General features: G+C 43.8%; 1 protein-coding gene across 1 annotated transcript in view; it reads right to left on the reverse strand.

The window, feature by feature from the left end:
• Window positions 1-14,957, reverse strand: part of COL17A1 (collagen, type XVII, alpha 1) — a 36,859-nt gene extending 21,902 nt beyond the window's left edge. The window contains exons 1-16 of the mRNA XM_009328442.1: window positions 14,903-14,957; window positions 13,249-13,347; window positions 11,149-11,283; window positions 10,752-10,799; window positions 9,806-9,841; window positions 8,171-8,218; window positions 7,645-7,788; window positions 6,537-6,680; window positions 5,708-5,779; window positions 4,621-4,692; window positions 4,188-4,253; window positions 2,716-2,880; window positions 2,255-2,344; window positions 2,071-2,115; window positions 1,305-1,454; window positions 632-847 (exon numbers count right to left, since the gene is read on the reverse strand). Coding sequence (XP_009326717.1) covers window positions 632-847; window positions 1,305-1,454; window positions 2,071-2,115; window positions 2,255-2,344; window positions 2,716-2,880; window positions 4,188-4,253; window positions 4,621-4,692; window positions 5,708-5,779; window positions 6,537-6,680; window positions 7,645-7,788; window positions 8,171-8,218; window positions 9,806-9,841; window positions 10,752-10,799; window positions 11,149-11,283; window positions 13,249-13,347; window positions 14,903-14,957 — 1,585 coding nt within the window. The remainder of the gene's footprint in view (window positions 1-631; window positions 848-1,304; window positions 1,455-2,070; window positions 2,116-2,254; window positions 2,345-2,715; window positions 2,881-4,187; window positions 4,254-4,620; window positions 4,693-5,707; window positions 5,780-6,536; window positions 6,681-7,644; window positions 7,789-8,170; window positions 8,219-9,805; window positions 9,842-10,751; window positions 10,800-11,148; window positions 11,284-13,248; window positions 13,348-14,902) is intronic.
• Between the last annotated feature and the right edge of the window lie 3,834 nt (window positions 14,958-18,791).

The raw sequence follows: 18,791 nt of genomic DNA on the forward strand, positions 1-18,791 counted from the left end.
GACTGAGAAGGCTGGAGATGCACAAGAAGCTGGGAGGGGGCACGGCCAGGACAGCTGACCCAAACTGGCCAAAGGGACATTCCATACCATGTGACGTCATGCTCAGTACCTAAACTGGGGAAAGCTGGCCGGGGGGGCCGCTGCTCGGGGACTGGCTGGGCGTCAGTGGGCGGGTGGTGAGCAATTGCATTGTGCATCACAATTTGTATATTCTAATATTATTATTATTATTATTACTACTACTATTTTATTTTATTTCAATTATTAAACTGTTCGTATCTCAACCCACAAGTTTTCTCACTTTTACTCTTCCAATTCTCTCCCCCATCCCACTGGGGTGGGGGGAGTGAGCACGTGTCTGTGTGGTGCTCAGTTGCCAGCTGGGGTTAAACCACGACACCTTGCTAACAAAAGTAGCGTGAGAAATAAGGCGTGGGTTCATATGTAGTTCTTTAGTTCTTTCAAAATGGAAAGCTCCAGCACAGCCTGTCTGTGAGGACAGGTGAGGGCACTACTTTTGACAAACTTCATTGCACTCTAAAAGTCCTGGTCTTTAGGCCCTTGGGCAATCAAATCCTCCCACTCTCCTTTAAATAAACTGGTCTCATGCAACATCACAGACATAGCTCACCTCGTTCTACTTCCTTGTTCAGTCTGTTCTTCACCATCAACCAAACCGATTCTTCATTTTCATAAGGGAAGGTTGAGGAGGGTGAAATACCATGAAGAAAGTCTACTCTTGAAACATCCTTTTCTATATTTGAATTCCCTTGGTTAATTGTCAGGAGGCCACCATTGATTTTTTCCAGGTTTTCCACACGAGATTTCAGCTTTCTCACTTCTTCCGCTGGAAGGTTAAAGTAAAATGCTAGGGAACATGCTGCTACAGACGCATGCCTGAAATACCTACTTCTAATAGCAGGGACAAGGCAACACTCTGTCAGAAAGCTATGGCCACTGAGTTTTGCAGGATTATTCTTTGTATCTTTTTTTCTAGCAGGGATATCTGGAGTTTAAATGACAACGTTGGAATCTGTTAGTCTCTGAGAAGTAAGACCTCAGATCTCAGGAGTTTTCCTATCCTACTCACCCCAAGACCATATAACCCCTCATCAAAGGTTTATTATTCCTTAACCATTCTTACTGTCCATTTGTAATATCTTCGTGGCAGTCACCACCAAGCTGAATGTGCTCCTCCTCAGTTTTCTGGCTTGGTATCTCTGGTACTTGGTCTCTTTGCCAGCTTATACCCTCTGCTTGTCTTTCTATCCCATTCAACATTTTGTTCCTCAGTTATTACTTACCCAGAGCAATGAGTCCAAAAAGCAATCCAAGGAGAAGCAACCAGGCCAGAAGCAAACCCAGGAGCCATTTCCACCAGCTACAGCAGGAACCACAGGGACACCAGGATGGTGCTGATCCGATTGCACCCCCTGCATCACCATTTCTTATTTCTGGAAGAGGGAAGGGGCAGACTCCTGGTTAATGAAGAGTTCCTTGACTTCAGAGTCAAGAATCTCTTAAGAGTAAGGACACCAAGGTCTGATCCATTATACAAAGGGCTATGGAGAAAAATCTTTACACTCCACTCCGCACATGGTGGGTGTAATTCTAGTCCCTGTAGAAGCTGGGAACAGCATTCCCAATGGGAACTCCAACAGGGGACAACACTCAGTACTTTTTAAAATAACAGCTTAAAAATGTGATACCCTTGGGGTCAATTTTTTCTATAGTTTTGAGCCATAAATGACAGCAATAGCCAGCATAGTCTGTCTGAGCCCTCTCCTCCCCATAAATCTGTCCTGGTAGTAGGATGCAGCTGTACTGTCAGCTATCTGATTTTCTCCAGCGATAAAAAAATACCCCAACTGCTCACTCACCCACAATCAAACCACTGGTACCAATTTCTCTGGTGTGTGCTCTGCTCATTACAGACAGAGTAGCCTCCTGAACATGCTTTCCCTCTGATGTCATTGTACAGAGATCACTCATGTCACTCAAGAACGATTGCTTTTTTCTATACTGTGCTTTGGTGCTCCCTCCAATGAAAGTTGGAATCACATCACTTACCTGCATAAGTTGCTTTGTCCCTTGTTGGCACAGATTTCAGTCCTCCTGTTTTAACAGCAGTAAAAGAGATTTTAACAGTCTTTCTATGCATGATCAAACTTAGAGCATGGGCTTGCAACGGGGAGGTAGTAACGGAGGCAGAAGGAAAAAGTTCTATTGCATTGCCGCAGGGACAAACTCTTACCATTTGCATCTGATTTTAGGCCAGTATCTGTAGCGTAAGAGGAGGAAAATCCCTGCTTCTCTTTCTTCAAGGTGTCTTCTACAAAGGATCCTCAACAGGAACCAAATATAATTAAAAATATTACACCAGAAGTTCAACCAGGCCTATCTTCTTTCATTGGCAAAAGGCATGTATTTTACCGGGAAGCCACAATAGCTCTGCTTGTTTAAACTAGATCTAGTTTTTGCTTTCAAAGCTCCTGAGATTTGTGAAATGTTCCAAGGCACACTCTGGAGCTTCAAATGCAAAAGCTAGAGATAGACTGCAGCTGGCACGGTTAAAGGCTAACTGGCTGCCAGAGCTTCTTGTTTGGCTTGCAGGGGTTTGAGTCAGGTGCAGTGTCCTGAACTCTGAACTCCCTCTATGATCAGATGCCATTTCTCTGCCCTCAGCATATACACGTCCCAAAAAAGAGAAGTTACCTCCATTAAGCCCAGTGGTAGAGGCACTAAAGACTTTGCCACTGTCCTTTGTCATGATCAAGAGCTCCATCTCCTTCTTTGGTGGGGCGTTCTCCTTCTCCAGCAGCAGGAACTTGCAGTCTTTGCGCAGAATGTCATCTCCCTGGGAGCTCAGAACGGTTCCCCCTGGAATATTGGTAAAGGATGGGAAAGAGGAGGAGATGAGTATGGGCCAATGAGTCATAACCACAAGCCGCAACGCTTTTGTTCATTAAAATAGGTTAGTCCCATTGTGATTGGGGTTGCCACTACTATAAACACCCAGTAAGAGACACACTGGTCACTGAAGCAGAGAGCTGTGCATGTCATTAGATTTCTTTAAAGACGTGTACTTCACTAGCAGGGGAGCAACTGCCACCAGAAATGGGGAGCATCTGGAATTCAATCACATATAGAAATGATTTGATCAATGACCTCTTTGCTTCTCAAACACACTTACTATAGAATCATAGAAACTCAGTCTGAGAGAGACATTCAAGGGGCATCAGAGCCGGCACATCTCGAGCCTAGGAGCACCTTTAGCAGACCTACTCTGTCAAGCACAAAGCACTCCATATCCTTGTGAGCCACGTGTGGTTATGAGGCATTGAAGTCTAGCTTACTGAGGTTGGGCACAGGCCAAACAAGGCTCAAAAGCATCGGTGTGGTCACCCTTCTGCCATTAGGCAGTATCAAGTATGCCTGGAATGGTGTACAAACCCGAATTTGGACACAAATTGACACAACATTGAAAATCAAGATAACAAGAATGGTATTATTCCATTATTCTACTACAAACCTGGAGTAAACCTGTATTAGAAATGTTATCATAACTTCTGTGTTATTTACATCTATTTTTAAGCCTCATCTTTGTGAGTCCTTGCATTACAAAAGAAACTTGGCTTCCCTTATACAAAAAATAAAAGACTAATTTATAGCTCTCAGAGTTGCAGAAAAAAGCTGGAAAAGATGAATCCCAACAATTCAAGGATGAAAGGCCAGTAGAAAGACCTCAACTTCTCTCATTAAAAAAAAAAAATCTGATCACGTGTAAGTCAATTCCATAATTTTTCAGTGGTTGAGGCTGGTACTACTGCAAAACGATGTTTAAGAGCAACCTTGCAAATGTTTTGGCTTCAAATCAAGCACAATTTCACATGTGTAATCTTCTATCCAGTTACCTGCCTGTTGAGCAGAAATAGCTGCAATTAAATCATCTGAGTTACCACAAAGTGGGGGAGATCTGAATCAGACCAGCTCATTCGCCCATTCTTAGCTTCTGGCTCATTTTCTTTCTTTTCAGAAAGGTACTGGTGGGAGACTTGGCTAGTGACAAGTCATGCTCCTGAGGAGCCAGGTGCTAGTGTCACTCAGCTGGCTGAATCTCTAACTCTTTTTTATCATGATATGCTTGTACAAGGCCATGCCTAAACAACCGTGAATGACACACTCACCTGCTGAGGCAGACACACCAGTACTTGCCATGGTGTTGCTCTGAGAAGTGTTCTTCATCCCATATGCTGCAATGAAGAAATTTGAGAATGAAAGAGATGAAGGATAACAAGGTACCTACACGCACCAACCTTGGGCTGCACACCATTTAAAAAATCTTTTCTCATTCAGGGTACCTAGGACAACTCAAACAAGCAAGGGCTTCCCCAGCAAGCAAATCTCTAGTGCTTACATAGGCACTGGGAGCTGTTCCTGCACATGCAAAGCAGAGGAAATGTTCCTCAATATCCCCTCATACTACACTGTTCCACACAAGAAGGTGGTAATGAAGGAGCCTCTGTCAATATGAACTTTCTAGTCACTACAGAAAAGGTGGGAGAAGGCAGCACACATTGGTGACCTTCACGCTTTCTTTAGGATTAAATTGTTGCTGACCTGCGGAGGCTGCAGTAGCATTCTGGGTCAGGGTTGAAGAGCTTGGAGACAGATTGTTTTGAACTCCAAACACTGCAAAGAAAAGCATTGCAATGGGGGTTATAGGAGTCCTTCAGTGCAGGTGGTATTCTGGCTAAAAACAAAACCAGTGATAATAATGACCTCTCCCAAGAAATTTCGCCAGCTAGCTGGAGGCATCACAGGCCTAAGCATTTCTGTTCAAAGATCTTCCTTACAAAATGTTTTTTTTCTTAGATCATTTTACTGTATAAGTTATTGTTGGCCCAGGACAATAATGGTGACCATTTTAAAACATTATCTTAAGTTAGATTGCGAGGCCACTCTCCTGGCTGCATGGACATTTCTGCAGGTGAGGCACTTGGAAAAAACGTAAATTCAGAAAACTGGCTTGGTCTGACTAAGGGAAATTTAAGGAGACAACTGCACACAGTATGTGTCAAAGTACTGTCCAGAGAGAAGCAAACAGCTTGGAAGGTGGCACCAATCATTGTGGCAATATTAGTGCAGTGTACAGACTGCTCTCATACACCCTGCTCTCTCTGCACGCCCAGTCAGAGACCCTGCATGATGGCACTGTGCTGTGTAGACATAGTGTGTGCGACTGTGAAAGGAAGAGAAGTGGTTTAGTGCCATTGAAGGGAGTCTGCTAGAAGTCATGAGCCAGGTGAAGAAAAGGGAAATTATAGGGAAAACTGACAGAGGAGCGGTGGGTCTTTATGGATTAGGACACAGGGGTTTATTTTTTAAGGCATTATCCTGAGTTGTTCTAGGGAAAAAACAGGCAGGCCTAACTGGTGTCTTTCAAAAGATGAATTATTGTCCTTGGAAAATCTCTAGTTTTCCCTGCCTCCCAGACAAAAATAGTCAGGAGGTAACAGCAGCTATACAGGGCCAACTCAGAATAAATCCACCGTAACCAAAGAATAACCGGGGTGTGCAGACAAGCTGCTGACACTGAAATGAGGAACAGAAGAGAAACAGAGTGATATAGGTATTATTTCATTGTACATGTCTGCCAGGACTGTTGTGCTGTGAAAGTGTGAAGGGAAGAAGAGAAAAATCTGACCTGTAGAGGAAGTGCTCAGGCCTGCATTCAGAGTATGATTGCTGGGAGCCAGGTTATTTGGAACACCAAAAACTGCAAAAAGAGGAATTGAAATGTTATTACTTCTCTGGAATTGGAAATCCAGCACCCAAAGGTCAGTGGCACAGTCACAGAAATTAAGTCAGAGTCACTTGGAAATGCAGTTAGTGGAAATGCACAATAATTGCACAGAGGAAAAATCTTGAAAATTGTGACACCAAACCACTCTTTTACTGAGCTGACAAAGGGGAGAAAATCCTCCATCAGACAAGTTGCAATCACGAGACAATGTGAGAAAGCAAAGCTTTTAATAGTATGCTATCATAAAGCTTCCTGTGGTTTTTCTCTGCAGCTGGGAAATGCAGCATCCCTGGCATTTAGAAGTGGGCCTTACAAGGTATAAGCACACTCAACACTTATTGATTACATCTTTAGTGTATGAGGACTGAAGGGTTAGGCCTAGTCATTCTTAGAACGGGCCAGGATAATCCAATGTTAAGTAGAGTCTAAAACTAGTTTTGATAGGGAATGTAAGCCTGACTTCATTGATAAAGCTATCATCAAAGTTTAGCAACAGATCAGGCAGTCAGGACAATAGATCCTCACAAAGAAGGATCTTCAAATACAGTCAGCGTAGAAGCAGAGATCACCAAGTTACAGAAAACCAGAGAAAATTCAAGCATATCCCCTGCCACCTCGATTCTTCCAACATTTTAGTTCTTCTTGCTGTGCAAAAAAAAAAGCACTGCTGTTGACCCAGTTTCAGTATGGAGTTACATGCTTCAAAGCTTGGGCAGTCCAGGGAGCATACCTGATCCTGTAGAGTGAGACATAGCATTGATCAAGGAAGAGCTGTTATGGTATCCACCAAGGGAAGACCCAGCAGGCAGAGTGGAGGACCACATGTATGAAGGCAGGGCGGTATTCAGTATGGTTGTATCATATGTCCCCGACACTGTAAAAAAACCCAAACAAACAGAAGTGGTTTTCAATGAGACCAGGCTTGTGGCTTAGCATGCATTGCAGGTTTACATGGCAAACAACTTCATCTGCCTTAAATTTCAATTACCCTTGTGGAGTCAACACAATGACTCCAGGTTAACATGGTATAACTGATCTCAAATGCCAGCTGATTACAGCCCACCTGAATTTTAACCAATGGAATAAAGATTGAGCTGATAGCATAGATCATCCACAAAACACCTTGAAGAGATTTCATTGCTTGTAGATGCTATGATACCAGAATAAAACAGTTCAGTCCGCCATTCTGTTAATAAATCATCCTGGGCCATGGGACATATGACTTTTGCTTCCCACATGCGATTCACTAGTGTATTGGACTAAAATTCCCAGTTTTAGACAAGATTTGAGCCATGCACAAAAAAAAGGTATTGCTTGTTCCTAGATACTGGTGAAGGACAGTGGAGTGAATGTGAATACCACTGCCTCAAGCACTGTGGGGAGGCTTATAAATAATAAAAGCTGGTTATAGTATTTTAAGTACCACTTCTATTATTATCAAGTTCTAGTGATCTCTGAACCATGTGGTGTGGCCAATAAATCAAACACTGACCCAAATGTTGTCTTCAGTGCTATCTCCATCTTGCTTGGAGATAAGAGATCAAATCGCTCTAAGACATGTTTGCTTAGAGCTCTTGTCTCTGTCAGAAGCACCTCTGAATTAAAGCTGGTGGCAGCTTTATGGAAATTAGACAAGTCACTAGAAAGCTACCCAAGATGGCTCTTGTTAGGGCAACATCTGGACAGCCCTCCAGCATTCTGACCCTTTTCTGTATTGCCACCACTGTCTGGGACAGAGACCATGTATTCTTACATGGATGTTCTTAGCAACTTGGTATTTTTATGGCAAATAATGTTTGGAATGGCTCCAGCATTGCTCACCGTCCTCCGCCAAGTACCTGACTGAGAGCTCTCGGTAACCATCTTTGTCTCCACCACAGCCTTTTTTGGTATCGGGAGCGTACTTGACGGTGATCGAGTAGGGCTGCAGCTGGCTGATCGACTTCCTTTCAGCAAACGTTTCACATCATCCAACTCTGTCCCTGGCAGGAAAAGCAAGTGTCCAGACTCACCCAAAAGCCATTGTTTCATTGATCTGGAATCTTGCCCCAGCTAAACCATTTACCTGTGAGCAGCTATGAAGTTGTACTTTCTGGGGGTGCCACTTACTTAATAACAAAGCTTCAGGGCCTCATTTCCAGGACTAAGTACAACTACATCTTGCAAGACCACCATCTAACCCACAGCATGCTTCCTTGTTCAGAAAGGGGAGGCAAATGAATGTTCTTAACAGGAAAAAAAGAATGACATGCTGCTATCTGTCATCATGAAGACTGGGTCCCAGAGACACTGCAGACATACCCAGAGCAGCAACACCCTCTATCTTATACCTGATCCCCCTGGAATAAAAGCCATGGCACTTACATCTGCCAGAGGGAGATGCGCTCTGCAGTCGGACTCTTATTTCACTCTCTGGGAAGAGAAGAAGCAGATCACGAATATGGAGTGAGATGCATTTGTGCCCTGGGCTGGGAATGAATCTTTAGGCTGAAGTGAATTCCTTCCTTCTTGCTGTCTATGTTCCATCTTGCTGTCTTGCTGCTTGATCTGAGCAGCACTCATGGCCCATGTGAATTGGTTGTAAATTGGTTTGGGTGACTTTTTGTTTTGGGGTTACGTTTTGCTACTTTTAATTCCAGAATGCTATATTTTACTCATTGAGGGCCTCTGTTGAAGTCAATAGCATTGTTACTGCCAGACATACCGAAGGCCTAATTATGCAGTCCTCAATCACATTGATATTCCCACTCATCACAATTATTATTATTGTCCTTCTGGACAAAAACCTAGAGAGCCAAAAGAAACTTACTAAATACACAAATTCCCTACTATTTCTTGGGTAAAATTCACACTGTCATCTCTACAATGGCCTGCATGATTTAGTCTCTTACAACCTGCTGACTTCTCTTTTGGCTCACTGAATGTAACCAGGCCAGTTTTAAGCCAACATTCTCACCAGGTACCCAATTTTGTTACTGTCTTTTACTGTCCAGCACAAGAGACTATAGACTTAATGTGATTTGGTTGGGGCAACCAAGGTTGCTACCAACAAGCAAACTGGCCAGCCAGGACATGTGAAACATGCTCCTCAAGATGAAATCTGACAGTGCATGCACTATAAAAGAAACACTAGCTTTGGCATTCATGTGGAGAAGCTGATGGATTGGAATTATTTTCTGAAGTAATATGAGAAGCTGGAGCTGATTCTCTGGTGTCTGGTTTTTTAAGTATGGCCTAGTTCTGCTGGGAGCTCAGGTATGTAGTGTACTGGAGGAGACTGTGAAGATCTGAGGCAGAATAATTGGTAACTGTGACACTCACCAGGAGTGTGCAAGAGCACACTTTGATTTATACCCACTGCTAAAATTAACTTGGATAAAGTGACATTATAGTTTCCTCTTCAAGCAACTGGGAACAGATATTACACTCTTACAGAGCAATATACTCCTGCTTTCCCCAATGCTGTTAATAAATTATTAGAAGTGCTGAATGATTTAAACAATGCAGAGTTTTACAGTGATCTGGCTAAACAGACCACAGCAAGTCCATAATTTCCTCACCATCTCCTTACTACCAGCATGAGATCATTTCAGGGTATGGTCTTATGGTTTGTAAGATAGATTGCAGTAGGATCTGTAAATATGTCAGGTCACAGAGGCAGGTCACAGAGCATGGATGGACTGAGTTTATGGTAGTGAACAGACAAGATGGAAGACTATGTCCTACGCCCCCAGATGTCCAGGTCGCCAAGTAGGTCCTCCTTTCTGACGCAGTCCAAGCCACCACGACCTTCACCAGGGTTAATTTTTACACCGAGCTTGTTTAAGCAATTGCTTACAGATAAATGGTTCACATCTGCAGTGGTGTAAATCCACATACCTCACCTGACTGCTCTACTCTTAAACTGGTTGATTCCAGCTAAGGAATAGGTCCATGTAACACACCCTGAATCATACTGAAGAAAACAAAGGAGACTTCTAAAAGAACAGTACCACTCACCTCGACTTTGGCTTCTCCCTCTCGTGGAGGCAGATGCTGTGAACAGCAATGAGAGAAAAGCAGTATTAGGCTTTACTGCCTGTGACATCTCTGAAAATGAACACATGGATCTTGCTCAGAGTGCTCAGATTCAGACAGTAACCTTCTTTACTTGGGGCACAGCTGGGGGAATTGAACCCTTAGAGTTGCTACCAGGCCCCCTTTAGACCATAAGGTATCTTAAAGAATAAGTAGCAGCTTTAGCATTTCTGGACCAACTGCTGTTTCCTTTTGTACACATAAATGTTTATAGATGGTGATCTCCCATTTCAACAGGCCAAAAGGAGGCTAATAGGCCTGTTTACCCCACTGACCAAGGTTGGACACTCTGAAACTCTGCCTCCTCTCTGAGCCAGAAAGACTGCCTTATCATATTGTTTCACTATCTGCACTGAGTAAAATCAGCAGCTCAGAGTTTGGACAGGGCAAGCTCATACCTGCTGATAATGTTCAGTGTAAATATGTCACTTGGTAGCCAGTTCATCTTTCCATATAAACATGTTGAAGCCTAGAAAAGAACTACTAGAAAAGTATATCCAGCAATGGCTCAAAATCCTAAAAGTCTGGGCTTTATTGCTTGGAGCTGTTCTCCCCGCTATGGCAGGAGGGGGAGGAAATGTCTATGTTCTCCTGTCCATGTCCTATGTGGAGCGTCACAAAAGCAGTTGAGGGTAGCAGATATATGGTATGCACCCTCGGTTTGAATATGTATCAGCTAGAGACCCTGCTGTCAGCTATTAACGTAAATCCCAAGTAACTCCTCCGAAGTCATGGAGCTGCACTGGCTGCCCAATACAGAGGCAGCATAGGTAGAGCAAGACATAGCAATGTGCAAAAAGCCACTGTAGTCACCAACTCACATGACCTTGCCATAACGTTCAGAGGGACAGCTCTAAAAAGAACATACCAGACTCTTTTCTGGGGAACTCAGGAGAAGAGTTGGCACTGGAGCTCCCTGAAAAGAACAGAAAGGTGTTCATCAATACTTTGAACAAGATCATTAAAAGCTTTCAAAACATGTCTTCCTGGTAACTGTCTAATCCCAGTGGGTAACAAACATTTCCATTTAAAAAAAAGCTATTCAGGATTACATGAAAAAGCTGCTAATGCCTTTCAACAAAAATATGCCACAACTCCTTTACATTACTATAAATAGGACTTAATCATTAAAATGTGTCCCAGATGGCTTATTTCCTAGCAAAACCACAATGGGATTCTTGTGTTATTTGGGACAACCCTGCATTAATGTGACCTCGGAGTGCAGACTACACATCGCCTCCTTTCTATGGCATGTTCTGTGATACCTTCATATGTTGCATGGCGGTTGACATAGGTTTTTCTTTCAAATGTTGAGCCAGGTGATTTGGTGAGAGTAGAGCTGGGAGACTGGGTTTGTCTGTAGCCAGAGGATGATGATGAATTCAATCTGCCACTTCCACCTATAGGTAAAACAAAATGCCCTCAGCAAATTGAAGATATGCCCTGGATGTACACCCTAGATGCCCTGGGTGCTTTATGCTACTGTCTTCTGAGCTGGACAAATTTGCATCGGTACCTCACAACCAGAGATGCGCAAGAACGACATTTGGGACTAACTTTGACTGATCTCAGCATTCAGTGCAGAGAGGAGTACTGGTTATCTTTGTGGTTTCAAAACAAATCTTGTCAATGATATATATGAGAGCAGGTTTTGGCCTAGGGGGATGAATGAGCCATCTCCCCTGAGCAGGAATAAGTCTGGCTCTGGATGGTGCTGGGTTTTGGTCTGGATACAGATCCACCTGTAAACTCAAGTGTTATATGACACAGGCTGCAAAAACCAGGAGATTGTTAAGCCAAACTCAAAGTGCTGAAGGATGCAGTTCATGAGATAAGGGAAAGCAGCGATGAGTCCACTTCCCTGCCAAAGCAGCTATCCACACTCTCACTTAGTCATGCCTTAGTCAGTCCATTTTCTGGAAAAGTGATTGAGGTGTGTGTCAGGCCCAAGGCAGCCTGGAGGTTATTAGTGGTTGTTATATTTATATAGAGGAAGGAATTTCACTTCCTAATTCACATCAGTACTGTGGAGAAAGAACTGAGCAGCCATAGCTAATGTGTTCATACTCTTGTATGAAATCTAATGCTGGAGTATGATCAGAGTGCAGCAAAAAGGGAGTCCTGTCATAAAGTGCAATATATCCATGCTGATCAGCAGGATCAGACTAGATATTGTTTACCCATCACTGCAAAAAGAGTGTGCCCTTGTGATCTCAACAGTGTTTTCTTGCCAACTTTCCCCTCTACAAGGACCTGTTTTGTTCTGTAACTTTTCCACTTAATTCAGCAGAAAGAACTACTGTGACAAGTAGGCCTCTGTTGGAGGCATTCTGCAAGCAGAGTGGGAAAGCAGAGATTAGAAAATGCTCTGTGAAACTTCAGGAACTCATTATCTCTGTTCAGATACTCTTCTCTTCCTCCACACACTGCAAAGAAATAACAATGAAGATGGCAATCCTGCAGAGTTGTCTGAGTTTGCAGGGCCGGGTTCAGTTCTCAGACTGGTGCCAGTCCAGACAATTAGACTGACATCTTCACTGGAGTTACTTCACATCTGCCCTGAAGCAAAGTGATTCCACACTCTGGCCTTTAATTGGTATGGAGGTGTCTGTCAAATCTATTGGGTATGGCTAATTCTCCTGTTGAGCTTCCAAACTGCACTTCACTCCCTTTGGTTTGTCAGCTCTTCTGGAGCACGGAGAGTATTTTATACAAGCGTAGTTACACAGTCTGCCCCACTGGGAACAGAGAGGGGGGTGCACCAGAAACCTGGCTAGGAAGCTTATTCTTCAGAAAACTTTGCTATGACAATCTAACAGCTGGGCAAAGAATGTTGTTAGAGAAGGACCCTGTTTTTATGGAGTAGACAGCATGTACTGATTTAGCACGTCCAGAAAATCTGGCAGACTGTTCAAAGTGCTAAAGCCATTGACACACACACAAAAGAAAATATTTTCTAGGAAGTTCTTTAATAGTACTCTATCCTCAGCAAGATCAGCAAAAAGATGAATCGAAACTGTCTTTTGAACAAAAATGGTCAGAAAGATTGTGATTTGGAAATCCTGAAAGAAGGGAAATTTGGTTTCCGAATGACTTCTTAATAACAGTGAGAATGGCATTTTTTTGTTGTTCTCCTGAAATCAGGTTTTCCCTGTGGAAGATGGGAAGTTTGCCATTTACTCACCCATCCTCACACCCCACTTTAGGGAAGGAATACCTTTGCTTTGAGTATTTGCCACTACTTTCATAAACCCTGTTTTCCTTACCTCTGGCTCATCCTACTTCCCTGCCCTGAATCTCTCCTCAGACCATTTATCCTGCCTTTGCTCTCTGTTTCCTCACTGTGCAATGTCTTCATTCCTTACTTGAAGTCACATAGCTGCTGCCGTGGGTGTAAGACCTCTTTTCCACTCCGCTCCCTCCAGCGTGGGATGATGTTTTGAGCCCACTGCTGCTCCCTCCTTCTGGAAGAGATGAGCACAAAATGAGATATTCAGGGTAAAAGATGAGAAGAGCAAGGACATTGCAAGACTGTCCTCACACTCAATTACAAGTATAGCTTCATGTCTGGTGAGATATCAGAACTGCAGAGAAGTGTCTTGGCAGAGCAGATAAGCATTCACACTGCAGACCCAGCAGGTTTATATTCAAGTTTTGCTCCATACATGGACTGAAGGATACTCCTGTTAACCCTCAATATAAATGAGATGATAGTGCAATTCCTTTCCAACTCAGCTGCAGCAAGCTAATCAAGAATACGGTGGTATAAAGAGGATGGAGGATTCTTCCCTGCTTGGTACTTGTACTTCTCTACTGAGGTAGAAATCACCTGTGACATCTGATATTACCCCAGAAGATTCACTCACTGTTGTCAACTGGGTAAGATGACAGCGGAATACACTGCAGCCCCAGCAGTGGAGGCTGCAGACCCATCACTTTTGACCCTTGTCCCCAAGAGACAGTCACCACTGGAGACCCTATATCTGGGTTTAAGCCCTTGGAGAGTCTGGTCTACCAGTCTTAGTGGACTGTGCAGCTTTGTTTCTGACAATACCCAGACGGCTCCCCACATACTGCTCCTTCTCTCCACTAACACATATTTTGGGAGAGGCATTTCTGAAAATAGCTTCTCTTTGGGTGCAAATCTTTCTGCACCAAGACCTGTTGCACCCAGGGATTTATGGAAATAATGCAGCCAAATAGCATGGAGGGGCACAAAAGTAGAGTAATGACTGACAATTACTTACTGGGTGGTAAGGACGTCAGTCTTGTGGTTACAGTCTCTGTAATAACTGAGGAAAGAAAAGGGTGCAGAGGTAATGGCATGTTAATATAACCAAACAAGATCAATGTTCTACTTAATTTCCGTGGAACAGCATGACTCATTCAAAGAAGATTGACTCATTTAAAGAAAAGTCCCTTAAGACCACACTGCCCGGGGGCTACAGTCTCATTAGTGCACAACGCTGTGTGTTTGTTTGCAGGCCTTTCTAACTCTACAGTAACTAAGAACATCACTGCCATGAAAGACTTCTTTTCTTTACAAGATCCCTGTAAAACATGGAAGTATTATTATTTCTGGGCACTTCTGAACCTACAGCCATTGCTGTAACTGCAAAGCCCATGGTCAGACCCCTTACTAGCTTCCTACTAGTTAATTCCCATAATGCCAGCAGGAAACTTATCCTCTGTTTTACACACAGCCAAAAAAGGTATCTAAAGACCATTTTCTAGGCCACACGGGGCATTGATATCAGAGGTAGGAGGAGAATCCAAATGTCTGCACTACTGGCTAGAAATGCTACCACAGGGCAATCATCTGTGGTTAAACAATCAGGTCATGCTACACGTCTTTAAATGTCTGATGTTGGCCCATTCTGTTCCTTATCCTGACTTCAACAGTATTTAGTTGCAGAATTTAGTTCTGGACCTCTGGTCAGCATTCAATCCCTTACAAAACTCGGCATCCACTTCTGGGATTTTGGTGTGTGACATAAAAATAAAAAATGTTCTCCTTACGTCTTTCAGTAACTTCTGATCCATCTTGCCTCGTTTTCTTTGTTACAGAATCCATACCATTGCCACCTGCAGGGAAAGAAGAGAGACTGCACTGAGAGCTCTGTGAATAGTAGGAGATGACAACAGCTCCCCACAAGTCCTACCACTTTTCTCCTTTTCTCTCTTCAGCTGGGGTCTAGAATGCCTGGAAGAGTTCTGTGCCAGGGAGTTTATAGTGGCTTTCCAGAGCCATGTAAGTATTACTAATAGACCAGCACCACTTGCCTACAAAACTGGATGCTGCACAATGCAGCAGAGCTGAAACAGCAGGAAGGGCTGTAAAGCCAACAGGTGAGATGGGGCAAGTGAAGCAAATCCACTCAGTGCTGAAGAAGTTTAGACCTGGATTTATATCCAGGCTTTGTGGCACTACACTGTGGTCTCTAGTTGTGCCCCTATAAAGGCTTGATCAAAACCACAGGATCCAAACAACATCCCCCCACATCTGCTCTGGGCAGGACTCAACAGTACAGGATTAGAAATGTAGGCAGTTGCAGGAGTAAGCTACCTACACCATGCCAGTACCGCCAGAAAAACCTAAGCAGAGATATTGTTGCACTGTTGACAGTAATACAGTGCATTCTTAGGGTACATTGATGCTAAAGCCACAGTGCTAAAGTCAGCACAGTACATTAGCCACAGTGCTAAAGCACTGACTTTAGTGAAGCAGAAAAACACTGGAGGTGCCTTTAAATTAGCTATTTTCGGCAGCAAGAAACTTAAGGTAGAAAGTGCTTTATCTTGCTTTACAGGCAGAGCAGAGATGGTTTGGAGGCCCTGTCTGCAGCTTTGGAATCTGATCTAATTTAATGCCAGCTCAGGTCAGTCTACACAGTATTGGAATCACTGCTGTGAATGCTGTGCATACTCTTCTTCATTACTTGGATCCCTCTCTAGTCAAAATTACAATCTCTAGCAGAGGTATGACTGTCTGCCAAGGCAGGAATACCACAAAGAAACGTTGTGATTATGGAAAAGAAACATCAGCCAGAAGAGAAAACACTTCTGTCAGAAGGAAATACACAGTTGCTCACTCCTAGTCTCTCTAAGATAACATTTCATCTTGTGCAGCCGCAAACAATGAGAAGGAAGAGATCTTAATCTGCGCACAAGGTGATAATAGGCCAAAACTCTCCACTGCATTTGAAGACTCCTCCTTAAAACTGAAGGCCCATCGGTACCAAAAACTACACACTTAACAGGCTGAGTCCAAAAAAAAGCTTTGGGCAAAATTCTTTCCAAGTTTTAGAGCCCAACTTGAGGCAGAACCCAAGACCGTGCCCTCCAATTCAGCTATCATTTGAGTTTGATCCCCATGATTCCATTTACCCTTCTACTAAGTAGCCCCCTTAATGTTATGCTTGTACTGCCCATGCATAAATAATGACACAAAGCAGGATGCAGCAGAGAATCTGCAGAATCTGCAGAGAATCTGCAGAATCTGAAGTTCAGATTCAGTTCTGTCTCTGAGCAGCTCCCCCTATTCCCAGAGCTGAACAGGAACAATTTGAGTGTAGAAGGCACACTATCAGTCAAGCCACTTTAGCCTCCTATCACGGACTCAGCTGAACTAAGCAGCCCTGTAAATGGGGCTCTTGAGGCCACACCCAACTCCTTACACAACCTTGGCTGCAGGATACTACCCAACCCTTACAGTGCTTGCTAACACTGGGGATTTCCAAGGGATTATCCAGGGCGCTGATTCCAAGGCACATGCAAGACCGGAGCTATATGTGTTAGGAGAGTTCCAGCAGTATGACAGTCCCCTGCAATGGAAGGGTTCCTGGTCATTCACTCCAAGGAAAGGCAATATCTCTGCTACTCTTCCTCATTGCATCAACAGTGGAAGCATCTTGCAAGCTCCTTCCCTAAAAACAGGTACTGGAAGCTGTTGTCTAGATGTCAGCATTGTTGGCTTTGCCAGTGTTTTTGGCAGGGAACACAGCTTTATATTTGGAAACTGTTTTCCTACTGCTTCGTAGCCCCAGAACTCCCCTTCCTTTCTGTTATTGGGAAACAGTGCTGGTTATGGATGCTGGAAGATGCCAGCACCACCATGGAGTGAATGCATCTTCTGCATCTTTGCCTTCCCTTGAGAAAGGGGAATATCTGCTCTGATACCAATCCAAAAAAAATAACAAAAGGTTAAACCACATCTTTGGAGCCACACATGCCCACAGCCCAGCCCCAGCACATGGTGCGTTTTGATCTATGTTGCATGTGTGTTTGCCACATGAATGCAAAGCCAGCCCGGGCTTCAGCAGGCTGAGCGAGCTGGATTTCCATTATCTGCCAGGACTGACTCATTTCACCAGCTCCTATCTGGATTCACAAAGACATAGCTGTGGGTTATGTCTGTGGCAAAGCAATAGCGCTGTTGAATCAGAGAAGCCACCTGCAATTATCTCTGAGCAACAAGCAGGAACTTGTGAAGTGAGATCACTCTCAAACAATGCAGGCAGCATAAGACACGGCAACCCTATGGCTGCTTTAACATAAGCTCAGTGGTTGTAGTGCACTTGTGGCACCCACAAAAACAGGGAACTTGCAGACCTTAATGGCACTAGGAACCAGGAGAGGTCTAGCACTGCCACACTTGTGCACACTGCTTCCTCTGTATAGAACTGAAAAGCAGGATAGTAATAGCTGCCCAGTTTTGCAAGGCATGCTTAGATCTGTGCTTTCCACATAAGCCCGACACTGCAGGGTGCCCCCTGTTCCACCTGACTGCAGTGCAGCACACTGGCAAGGATGCTAAGCCAGTCTGAAATGGGACATTCAAACTCCTCTTATTATTTTGGAAGTTAGGTATCATGTGCAATGGTAATAAAGTTTATTACAGACATTTTTCAAAGGGCAGGGGAAGAGCCACAAAGACATATTTTAATGGAAAAATGAAAGCAGGCACGTTTCAGATTCTTTTATTCCTCCACAATGTCCTTCCAGTTTTCATGTCAGAATGCTGTTACATTCTCACAGCATAAGGCTCCTGCTGTGAGACACTCCATTAGGAGAAAGAGGCACCAGCAGGTGCTGAGATTAATAATACTTCATGTCAGTGGAACCCTTTGATCACGAATACTCTGAGACTCAGTAGATGCCTCCAAACCATGTCACTGACTATGTTAAAAGCAAATGCCATGGCTCCCATCATATCAAATGTCTCTTAGGGTGCCCCTTCCTGTTAATCAAGCCTTTCAGGTGCCATTGTCCTGGGACTAATAACTGGTTCAAAAATGGCCCCTTATCTCTCTTTTACCCCACAGTCTAGGAATCCGACCTTCTCATTCTGCTTTAAAAGCTGTTCCTTTCCAGTTATTCTACCAAAACCAACACAGTCAGAATCGAATCAACCAAATCACGTTTCCAAATCTGCTCATTTTGTTGACTCACTGAAATGATGCTAATGCCAGGGAAGCAGGTGAGATGCCCAACCAAAGCCTGGATGTGCTGTAGGAACCAAATTCTGCTCTGCCCACAACTGTCCTGGCTTCTTTGACACCAATATGGGCTCATTTCCCAGAGCACAAGCAGAAGCACTGCCCAGACTTCACTCTGCACTGCCAGGTGCCTTCCTATCAAAAATGTGTACTCACCGTGCCTACTTAATTGTGCTACCCAAAGAGAAACAGGCCAAAGCAAGGCCATTCTGACCTGCACAAGCTTCTCACCTCTGGCACAGAAAGGGAGACAAACAATCTGCTATTATACAAAAAATGTTTGCAGAACATGAAAGTGCTACCGTCACCATTTCACAGATGAAGAAACTAGTCACAGAAGGACAAGCAACCTTCCCGAAGTCACTCTACAAGCCAGTCCAAAGACAGGAAAAGAAGACAGGTCTTTTACC

The sequence above is a fragment of the Pygoscelis adeliae genome, unplaced genomic scaffold (genome assembly GCF_000699105.1).
Source record: "Pygoscelis adeliae isolate BGI_AS28 unplaced genomic scaffold, ASM69910v1 Scaffold317, whole genome shotgun sequence".
Classification (NCBI taxonomy): domain Eukaryota; kingdom Metazoa; phylum Chordata; class Aves; order Sphenisciformes; family Spheniscidae; genus Pygoscelis; species Pygoscelis adeliae.